The 11,764-nt window shown below is 47.2% G+C and overlaps 1 protein-coding gene across 1 annotated transcript; it reads left to right on the forward strand.

The window, feature by feature from the left end:
• The first annotated feature begins 976 nt into the window (after positions 1-976).
• Positions 977-2,247, forward strand: LOC116545972 (alpha-1,3-mannosyl-glycoprotein 4-beta-N-acetylglucosaminyltransferase-like protein MGAT4E). The gene is given in 2 exon segments (XM_032272366.1): positions 977-1,541; positions 1,544-2,247. Coding segments are annotated over 2 exon segments (615 nt in total). The 3' UTR covers positions 1,594-2,247.
• The last annotated feature ends 9,517 nt before the right edge of the window (positions 2,248-11,764 follow it).

Consider the following 11,764-nt stretch of genomic DNA (forward strand, 5'->3'; position numbering starts at 1 on the left):
CGGCTAATTTTGTATTTTTAGTAGAGACAGGGTTTCTCCGTGTTGGTGAGGCTGGTCTTGAACTCATGACCTTAGGCGATCCTCCCACCTTGACCTCCCAAACTGCCGGGATTACAGGTGTGAGCCACTGCTCCCAGCCGGGAAGTCCTTCTCCTAATATACCTTCTTCAAAGGACAGCTTTGTGAAGATGACAACAATTGACAACAATAATATAATTGACAACAATTATAATGACTATAATAGCTAATATTTATTGAGCCCCTAAACCATATGCCACAAAGTTCTAGGCTCAAAGAAGACTCAGCAAAACCCACAGAGACTCAGCATCACCTAGCTTAGTACTTCTCAAACTTCACTGTGCATGCAAGTTACCTGGTGATATTGTGAAAATGCAGCTTCTGATTAAATCTGAGGTAGGGGTCCAGATTCTGTATTTGTAATGAGCTTACAGAGGAGCCTGATGTTGCTGGACTAAGGACCACACTTGGAGTAGCAAGGATGTAAGCATCCCCTCTGCCAAAGGGAAAAACAGGCAGGAAATGAGAGGGAAGAAAGGAGGAGTGAAAGTCCCACATAGCATCCCAACCCCTAACCCTTCTGACAACCGTCACTGTTCCTGTACACTGACAGTCGCCCCGATTTTACCTCTCCTTAGGATGGCTGACGGTGGGGATCTCCTCAGTGCAGCAAGGAGATGGAAGCAGCCTCTTGTACACACTGGTCTCCCTGTTCCGTGTTTCTTCTAAGGCTGAGCAGAAACGTCTTACGGTGCTGGTCCATCTGGCAGATTCTGACCTCACCTGGCTCAAAGAAACTGTTGCCCATATTTCAAGCCTCTTCAGCCCACAGATCTTGGAAGGGCAGTTGCTACTGATCCATGCTCCATCTGATGCCTACCCAACTGTGGACAGCGTCAGGGATGAGGCCTTTCGTGGAGAATTCTACTCCAAGCAGAACATAGATCACGCCTTCCTCATGAGCTTTGCCACAAAGCTCTCTGATTACTTCCTGTTAATAGAGGACAATGTCTTTATTGCCCCCAACTTTGTCACCCACATTTATTCGAGGGTGGCCACCATGAAGTCCAACTCGTGGGTGCTACTGGAGTTCTCCAATATGGGCTTCCTTGGCAAACTCTTCCACAGCAGGGACCTCCCACTCCTGGCCCATTTCCTCCTCCTCTTCTACAAGGAGAAACCCCTCCACAGCCTGATTTCTCATTTCCGTACCCTCCTGGTCCAGGAAAGCCCAATCCTCTGTAGACCTTTCCTCTTCTACCGCAGGATCTCCTACACTGCCTTTGATCACAAGCAGAAGGCCACAGGACTTCGGAAAAAGAACACCATTGGTCCCGATAACCCGCCTGCAGCTGTCTTCACTAATATGCAGGTTTCCAGTGTGCATTTCCCCTGGGAGGCCTATACTCTGGATGAGTCATTCTTTTGGACACACAACATTAGTATAGGAAACCACCTGACAGTGGTTCTGAACCATCCAGCAAACCTGAGCAGGGTGCAAGTGATGACGGGCTCCATTGTGGACGGGAGGTACGCCCTGGAGAAGGGGCAGGTGGAGCTGGGCTACGAACCTGAGGGGATGCCTCAGCACTGCACCAGCTTCGCCTTGCTGGGACGTCTTTCGGAGGGGCAGATGGATCAGGAGATACTTCTGAAAGGTATGGGGTACCACGTGAGCTGTGTGAGGCTGGTGGTGAAAGCTGGTCAGGCTGGGGGACTCATAATCAGGCATATCTACCTCTGGGAGAAAAATGCCAATTAGCAGCAAGTGGATCAATGCTGAAGACAAATCAGTAGGGGGATGAAAAATTAAAATCTTAAAGCCATTTTATTCTAGCCTATATGAGTGGCATAGGGGAGACACAAGGGAATTAAGGGCCAAGAGAGAGGACTGTCAGTCTTTTGGTGCTGCCAAGATGTCAGGAGACTTGTCGCTTCCTTTCTACCCAAACAGCTCACATAGAATATCTTTTGCGGGGGCAGATATAGCTTATCCAAATGTGGGAAGAGTTGTTGGTCACTCCCAAAATCTTCAGATACCTGAGATGCTAGATCAGCCCAAATCAAGGCATCTGTGTGCATGTGTGTGCGCGCAGGTGGATGCACATCTATGTTCACACACAGGCAGAGGTGGGGTGCAGTATGTGGTCACAGGAAGGCAGGCAGGAGAACCACAGCTGAATCCCTAGAACTGACATCATAAAAAGCCATGAAAGGGACTCTCATTAGAAGTCAAAATCTTGGCCGGGCATGGTGGCTCACACCTGTAATCCCAGCACTTTGGAAGGCCAAGGTGGGAGGGTCACCCGAGGTCAGGAGTTTGAGACCAGCCTGGCTAATATGGTGAAACTCTGTTTCTACTAAAAATACAAAAAAAAAAAAAAAAAAAATTAGCCAGGCGTGGTGGCATGTGCCTGTAATCCCCGCTACTTGGGAGGCTGAGACAGGAGAATTGCTTGAACCCAGGAGGTGGAAGTTGCAGTGAGCTGAGATTGTGCCACTGCACTCCAGCTTGGGCAACAGAGTGAGCCTCAGTCTCAAAAAAAAAAAAAAAAAAAGAATCTCTGAAGTGCAGGAAAGTAGCAGATGGACATATAACAATAAAACGAATCCCTTAGCTCTGTCCTTTAAGCTGTTTCATAGTGCCAATCTAGTTGCCTCTTTCCCTCTCCAACAAACTTGGACATAAATAGGTTGTAACAACTAGGCTGGGTGTGCTGGTTCATGCCTGTAATTCTAGCCTCTCTTAGGAGACTGAGGTAGGAGGATCTCTTGAGGCCAGAAGTTCAAGACCAACATAGGCAATATGGCAAAACTCTGTCTCCACAAAAAATTAAAAAGCCGGTTGTGGTGGCATGTGCCTATGGTCCCAGCTACCCAGGAGGCTGAGGTAGGAGGATCGCTTGAGCCCAGGAGATCAAGGCTGCTGTGAGCCATGATCATGCCATTGCACTCCAGCCTGGGCAAGAGTGAGACCCTGTTTCAAAAAAAAAAAAGAAAAGTTTGTAACTGAAGCTTTACTCTCTCATCAGCAATTCACTCCTTAACCATGGTTTCTGCATCCACAATGCCACTGAAACTTCCCTGCTTGTCATGACGAGAATAGTCAAAACCCAGTGACTTTTTCAGATATCATTTTAAGACCTAGTCTTAAAAAAAAAGAAAAAAGAAAAAGTTAAAAAAAAAAAGAATGAATTTGGACCCCTACCTCACATCATATAAAAAATTAACATATAAAAGTATTATAGACCTAAATCTAAGAGCTAAAACTATAAAATTCTTAGATGAAAACAAAAATATCAATCATGATCTTGGATTAGGCAAGTTTCTTAGACATGACACCAAAACACAAGCATTCAAAGAATAAATTAGACTTCAATAAATTATTATTATTATTTTTTGAGGCAGAATCTTGCTTGCCACCCAGGCTGGAGTGCAGTGACACAATCTCGGCTCACTGCAACCTCCACCTCCCAGGTTCAAGCAATTCCCCAGCCTCAGCCTCCTAAGTAGTTGGGACTACAGGTGCATGCCACCAGGCCTGGCTAATTTTTTTGGATTTTTAGTAGAGATGGGGTTTCACTGTGTTATCCAGGGTGGTCTCATCTCCTGACCTCAGATCCACCTGCCTCAGCCTCCCAAAGTGCTGGGATTACAGGCATGAGCCATCGTGCCCCGCCAACAAATTAAAACTTTTTTGTGTGCTTCACAGGATACTATTAAAGTGAAAAGACAATCCACAGAATGGAAAAAAAAAAATATTTGCAAATCATATATCTGTTAAGAGACTGGTATCCAGAATACAGAAAAAATTCTTACAACTCAATGGTAAAAAGACAACCCGCTTTAAAAATGGGCTAAGGGATTTCTCCAAAGACAACATACCAGTGGTCAATAAGCACATGAAAAGATTTCATCATCAGTCATTAGGGAAATGCAAATCAAAACCACAGTTAAAAAGCACTTCACACCCACAAGGATGTCTATAATTTTGTGTTTGTTTGTTTTTTTTGAGATGAGTCTCTCACTGTCACCTGAGCTGGAGTGCAAATGGTGCAATCTTGGCTCACTGCAACCTCTGCCTCCCGGGTTCAAGTGATTCTCCTGCCTCAGTCTCCCAAGTAGCTGGGATTATAGGCGCCTGCCACCATGCCCAGCTAATTTTTTTTTGTATTTTTAGCAGAGATGGGGTTTCACTATGTTGGCCAGGCTGGTCTTGAACTCCTGACCAGCTATAAGTTTTTTTTTTTTTTTTTTTTTTTTTTTTTTTTTTTTTTAAGGAAAATAAATGTTGTCTAGGATGTGGAGAAATTAGAATCCTCATATATGCTGGTGGGGTTGTAAAATGATACAACCACTTTGGAAAAGTGTTTAACAGTTCTTCAAAATGTTAGAGTTGCCATATTATCAAGCAATTTCACTCCTAGGTACATACTTAAGAGAATGAAAACATATATTCACACAAAGGCTTACACATGAATGTTCGCAGCAGCATTATTATTAACAAAGCATGGTAACAATCTACATGTCCACCAACTGATGAATGGGTAAGGAAAACATAGCACATTCATACAGTGAAATATTATTCAGCACTAAAAAAGAATGAAACACAGACACATACATGTATGAATCTTAAAAACATTCTGCTGGCTGGGCGCGGTGGCTCAGACCTGTAATCCTAGCACTTTGGGAGGCCGAGGTGGGTGGATCACCTGAGGTCGGGAGTTCAAGACCAGCCTGGCCATCACGGTGAAACCCCCATCTTAAAAACAAAAAAACAAAAAACATTCTGCTACATGAAAGAAACCAGTCACAAAAGGCTACATATTGTATGATTCATTTATATGAATCCAGAATACATAAATCCATAGCAACAGAAAGTAGATTAGTGGCCAGGGGCTAGGGCAGGGGGAACAGGAAATGACTGCTAACAGGTATGGGGTTTCTTTTGGGAATGATGACAATGTTCTGAAATTGATTGTGGTAATGGTTGCGCTACTCTGTTAATACACTAAAAACCATTAAATTGTGTACTTTGAAAAGAAGGAATTTTGTGGTATGTGAATTATATCTTTTTTTTTTTTTTTTTTTTTTTTTGAGGCGGAGTCTCGCTCTTGTTACCCAGGCTGGAGTGCAATGGCGCGATCTCGGCTCACCGCAACCTCCGTCTCCTGGATTCAGGCAATTCTCCTGCCTCAGCCTCCTGAGTAGCTGGGATCACAGGCACGTGCCACCATGCCCAGCTAATTTTTTGTATTTTTAGTAGAGACGGGGTTTCACCATGTTGACCAGGATGGTCTCGAACTCCTGACCTCATGATCCACCCGCCACGGCCTCCCAAAGTGCTGGGATTACAGGCTTGAGCCACCGCGCCCGGCTGAATTATATCTTAAAAAAAAAAAATTAAAAAACAAACCGGCCAGGAACAGTGCTTCACATTTATAGTCTCAGTTCCTCAGGAGGCTGAGGTGGGAGGATCAGTCAAGCCCAGGAATTCAAGGCTGCAGTGAGCTAAAATTATGCCACAATACTCCAGCCTGGGCAACAGAGCAAGACTCCGCCTCAAAAACAAAAGGCTGTAGAAGCAAATTAAAGGGTTTAGGCTATCTTGATGGCAACAGGGAATCATCAAACTGTTTTCAGAAGGACAACAAAATGATCTGAGTTGTGCTTTGGAATGATCACTACGGGCATCATGTGAGGACTAGATGGAAAGAGGTCAAGATGGGGAAACCAATTAAAGAAGAAAATAGGCCGGGTGCGGTGGCTCACACGACTGTAATCCCAGCACTTTGGGAGGCCGAGGCAGGCGGATCACCTGAGGTCAGGAGTTCGAGACCAGCCTGACCAACATGGAAAAACCCCGTCTCTTAAAAAAAAAAAAAGAAGAAAAAGAAGAAGAAGGAAATCTGGGCCAGGTGCGGTGGCTTACGCCTGTAATTCCAGCACTTTGGGAGGCCAAGGCAGGCAGATCACTTAAGCTCACGAGTTCGAGACCAGCCTGACCAACATAGTGAAACCCTGTCTCTACAAAAAAATGCAAAAATTAGCTGGGTGAAGTGGTGCATGCCTGTAGTCCCAGCTACTTGGGAAGTTGAAGTGGGAGGAGGATGGCTTGACCCCAGGAGGAGAGGTTGCACTGAGCTGAGATCCCACCACTGCACTCCAGCCTGGGTGATAGAACCAGACCATATCTCAAAAAAAAAAAAAAAAAACCCAATTAAAAAAAGAAGGAGGAGGAGGAGGAGGAGAAAATATGTATAAGGTGCCTATTTCAGTGCCTGGCATATTAATAGATACTTGATAAATGGTACTTCCCATTTCTTTCTTCATGGACTGAGATCATATCAGGTCACCCTCTGCCTTAGACAGTGGCTGAGGCCTCATTCTTATGTCTACAGGGGCCACAAGACAACATAGCCAGGTAAAGCGGACCTGGTGTAAGAATCCAGTAGCAAAAGTGTCATCATAACTGGCAACTGAGTCTCAGCCTCCATGTCTGGGCGATGATGGAGTGTGGTGGACTCATGGCAAACTTAGGTCTTCATGCCTTCTCTGAAGCTCAGTGTTACTGCACAGGTGCCCTGTGAGAAGGTGGGCCCGGCATTGCATATCTGGTCATTTGTCAAGAGAAGTTGGAAATTTCAATTTTTATGTTAGACCTCTACATTTTCTGAATGCTGGCAGCTGATTCAGAATGTTATCAAAAGATGGTTTTTACACAATGGCCAGGTGCAGTGGCTCACATCTTTAAACCCCAGCGCTTTGGGATGCTGAAGTGGAAGGATCGTTTGAGCCCAGGAGTTCAAGACTAGCCTGGGCAACAGAGCGAGACCCCCGACCTCTACCAAAAAAAGAAAGAAAAGCCAGAATCATCAGCAACAACAAAACAACAAAAACCACTACAAGCCACTGCTCTGCTCTGCTCTGGGGAAGCTTCCTCGAGTTAAGTTTTGCCTCAGGTTACCACACATTTGATTGGCTTACAACTTCCTGGAATCCTCTGAGGCAATCATTTTTAGCTTCAGAAGCACTGGTCCCCTAGATTTCTGGGACATACTCCTATATCTATCAGTAACACCAAGCCCCTCTGAGCGCGGATCACTCTGCAGATGGCTGAATCAATCTGCTGCTCATTCTATTAACTGTGTGGCGACCTTGGCTCACTGCAACCTCCACCTCCCAGGTTCAAGCCTCAGCCTCCCGAGTAGCTGGGATTACAGGCACACGCCACCACGCCCAGTTAATTTTTGTATTTTTAGTAGAGACGGGGTTTCACCATGTTGGCCAGGGTGGTCTCAATCTCTTGGCCTCGTGATCCACCCACCTCGGCCTCCCAAAGTGCTGGGATTACAGGTATGAGCCACTGCACCCGGCCCTATTAACTTCACTTTCAAAGGTTGGCATCTTCCTGGTATTGACTCACCCACCCTATTTGGGGCTTCACGTTATTTAGGATGAGCCATCAGATGATTTACAATTAGTATTATCATTCAAAAGAAAGCCCTATGTTTGCTACAGACTGGGGTGTGCTATCACAGGTTGGAGGGGCCTGGAGTTTAGGTGGAGTTTGGGCCAGGTCCTGGCCATGACTCTGAACTGCAGGTGATGTGAGTTCGAGCCATACACAACCAAATGGGCAACCTATGTCCCCAAAATAGGCCTCCTTTTCATGTGCTGGGTTGGAGGTCTTACCTTGAAGAAGCTGAATGGTGAGCATAGACAATGAGGGAAGTTATTATGGGGTTGGCAGGGAATATGCAGTTAGGAAAGAAAGGAACACAGGTCACTGAATAGTCCCAGGGGCTCTGGTTATGAGTTCTGAGAATGCCATCCTTCCTGGGCCCTCTTCTCCTTAAAGGTAACGCCAGGCAAGGGAGGCGGTTTACTGCCTGACTGAGCCTCACTGGCCTCCCATTCCCCAAATCTTCTTCTCTAGGACATTATTTTTTTCCCTAAAGTGGAGGCCTTGCCTTTTCTGTTCCAAGTGAGGGTTAGGGCAGGAGAAGACAAGAAAGACAGCTTGATAAAACTTGCTGGCCAGGCACGGTGGCTAACACCTGTAATTCCAGCACTTTGGGAGACCGAGGCAGGTGGATCACCTGAGGTCAAGAGTTTGAGACACGCCTGGCCAACATGGCAAAACCGTCTCTACTAAAAATGCCAAAAAAGTTAGCTGGGCAAAGAGATGGGCACCTGTAAACCCAGCTACTTGGGAGGCTGAGGCAGAAGACTCACTTGAAGCAGGGAGGTGGAGGTTGCAGTGAGCCGATTACACCATTATACTCCAGCCTAGGTGACAAGAGCAAAACTCTGTTGCAAAAAAATAAAACATAACAAACAAACAAAAAGAGCACAACTTTGGCCGGGCGCGGTGGCTCAAGCCTGTAATCCCAGCACTTTGGGAGGCCGAGGCGGGTGGATCACGAGGTCAAGAGATCGAGACCATCCTGGTCAACATGGTGAAACCCCGTCTCTACTAAAAATACAAAAAGTTAGCTGGGCATGGTGGCGCGTGCCTGTAATCCCAGCTACTCAGGAGGCTGAGGCAGGAGAATTGTCTGAACCCAGGAGGCGGAGGTTGCGGTGAGCCGAGATCGTGCCATTGCACTCCAGCCTGGGTAACATGAGTGAAACTCCGTCTCAAAAAAAAAAAAAAGAGCACAACTTGCCTTAATTTTCCTTGGGGGAAGTGAACTCTACAAGATCGGCCTTGGTTACCAGAAAGTAAGAAGCTTCTCTGAGCACAAATGCTGCTGTTGCCCTCCTCCAACTCCTTGCTTGCACTTTTTGGGATAGGTGAGATGCAGAGGTAAGGGACCTTGGGCTTGGGTCTGATTTCTGGTTCACTCTAAGTCCTGGTCCCTTCATAAACACTTTCACTTTCCTCAAATGTTCTTTCCATGTCCTGCCGACCTCATTCTGGCCCCTCACAAGCTGGACACCCTCTTACAAAAAGCTCAAGGAATTAGGATTCCGTTTTTGGGAAAGAGGAAGGGTGACATCCTTAAGTTAAGGAAACGTTGCTTAAGAGGATTTTTGGAGGGTTGAATAAAAGTTAAGGGGCTTTCTAACAAGGAGGTTAAAACCATGGCTTTGGAGTCCGAAAGGGTTCAAAGTTTACCTGTCATTTACTAGCTGAGTGACTTTGAGAAGTTATTTTAACCTCTGGACCCCATTTTTCATCTGGTAAAATGGGGGTACAAATACAGGCTGTAAGAATTAAGAGGCAAGAAGCACCATGAATCCTTAGAACATTGCTTGGTACTTAGAACATTGCTTGGTACTTAGCACTGAAAAATGTTAGCCATCACTAGCATTACCAAAGAAAAAAGGAGAAAAGATGATGTGGTTCCTGGCGGGTGTTCAGTAGCTCCCTGACACCCACATACTCCGCACCCTGCCTAGAGCCTCCGCCCTCCTTGTCTGCAGTGCTAATCCCTGCCTCCTCTGCAGTAGCCAGCTCAGGGCACCTTGAGTTGGATTTGTCTAGACATTGAGCTCCTGTTTTACCTCCAAATCCACTGCTCGAGCTCAGTGGATGTTTGTTGAATTAGTGAATAATCCATTGCTTTTGTATGTCACTTCAGTTCATAAAGCTCATAGGAATACAGTATCTGATTTAATCTTCCGAAGCACACTGCAGGGAAGATTCCTATTTTGCATATTATAAATATACATATATGAGAGGCTGGTTACCTGGAGTCTGCATGGATCGTGCAGATTGTGACAACCTAGACCCTACCTGAGGGCCAGCTCCTGTGTCACCTCATGCAGCCAAATGTGGGTATCTCAGGGAGGTTCCCACCAGCGCAGGGAGGTGGCTTCTTAGCAACCTCATTTAAGTCTCCACCAAATTGCCAGCAGGGCCCAGGCCTTCCCCTGACTGTGCCAGCTCTCTCAGTGCAGTGAATCTGGAAGACCCAAATATCCTGCCCCTCTCACCCCATCAGATCTGCGATGTGGCTTTCCCGCTCCCAGGGAAAAGGCTGGGGTGGCCTCAGGCTGTTATGGGAGACATGGGTGTCCTCCTTTCTCGGTGACCAGCAATTTGACCTTGGCTAATGTGAAGAGTGGGGCTCTGACGGGGGCGTGGGAGGAGGAAGTGAAGTGCGAACACGGCCTACCCTGCACCCTCTCTGCAGCTCTGGGGCTCCCTTCAGGTCTGTCTGACAGCTGCCTTCTCCACTGACCTTCTTTCCTCCCTCTGTGCTGGCCACATCCTTCCTTTATCAAAAGCAGCCGCTTCGGGTCCTCCTGAATTGCCTTTTAGGGGAAAGGCATTTGTGTCTTTTGGTAGCCAGTTCCTGCTGAGAAAGGTGAGACAGGCTCTGGCTGCCCAGGTGAGACTGGAGCGACCACGGCAATCCTTTATTCCTGGAGAACTGGGGAGGAGCCCACCACTGGTGGGCACCGCAATTGACACCCTATTCCCCCTGCCACCCTCTCCACCTCTAGGACCCAGCAGCAACCCTTGTTCTTCCAGGTTTCTCATTCATCCAAACATTTACTGAGCTCCTACTGAGCGCTAAGCACCTGAGAGGAGGGTGTCCACCATCACCTCCTCCATGAAGCTTTGGGGCTCTCGCTGGGAGTAAGTAAGTTCTCTGGTTACTATGGTTCAAAGGAAGGTGCATGGATGGTGGTGCCATTCGAACTTGGGTTTTAATCTCAGCTCTGTTCAGTAGCTGAGAGAGCTTATGTTATTTAACCTCTCTGAGCCAGTCTCCCCACCAATGAAACAGGGATTCTAGCTCCACACAGGGTTGGCACTGGGGCTAAAGGGAGTTCTCCATGTAAGGCAAATGAGAGACACTAGGAGGGCATCAGCTCTACTCTCCCTCTCCAGGGGATGGAGGTGCCTAGCCTTCAGAATTTCTCAAGCCTGGCACTCTCTTTCACCCCCACCCTTCCATGGGGGACCGCAGGCTTCAGCTCCCTCCAAGGGCCTCTGTTGCTCCCTGCTGACGTACCCCAGGGGCTCCAGGGCAATGGCACACTCAGCCCTGGGCTTTGGGCTGCCCCCTCACTGGGCCTGGGATCCTGCTTTATTAGGAAGCTTCAGACAGGCTCAGGCAGGCAGGACATTTCAACTGTTGCCAGCCCTGCCCCGGGTGGGTGGGGAAGGGCAGCTTTCTCCCACCCAGTGGCCTCAGGGGATAGTTCTCCCTTTTCTGGTTGGGCTACTTTAGGAGTGCTGTGCATCCAAGGAGCATTACTGTTACCATGAGGGCTAAGAGGAGGGCAGAGAGACCATCCGGGCTCCCTGGGTCCCCTACAGGCATCATCACCTCCCTTGGGTGTAGTGGTGTCTATCTGGCAGGAGAAAGAGCAAGAGGAGGGGCGGAGGTGTGGTCTGGATATGTAATTTCAGACATCTGACCTCCAACTGGAATAAGGATTCCAATGGTCATGTGTAAAATGGAGGTAGTATCTTCACAGGGTTACTGTGGCAATCAAATGAGACTCATGTGGGAGGGTTCAGAATTGTAAGGCAAGAAATCCTTCGCTGGACATTACCCGATTTAAAGTCCTTCCATGGCTTCTGGGGTAAAACCATTTTTAACACCACCTCTGACCAGCTCATCTCCCAGCATCTGACCCACATGGTCTTTGCAGCTGAGCTCATGCCTGCTGTGGCTCTCCTGCAGGCACCACTTCCTGGCCCAGACTTCCTCCATGTAGCTGACTACTCATCCTCAGCTTTTTTTTTTTTTTTTTTTTTTTTTTTTTTTTTTTTTTTGAG

Source organism: Sapajus apella, unplaced genomic scaffold (assembly GCF_009761245.1).
Source record: "Sapajus apella isolate SASKATOON/1434 unplaced genomic scaffold, GSC_monkey_1.0 scaffold466, whole genome shotgun sequence".
NCBI lineage: Eukaryota > Metazoa > Chordata > Mammalia > Primates > Cebidae > Sapajus > Sapajus apella.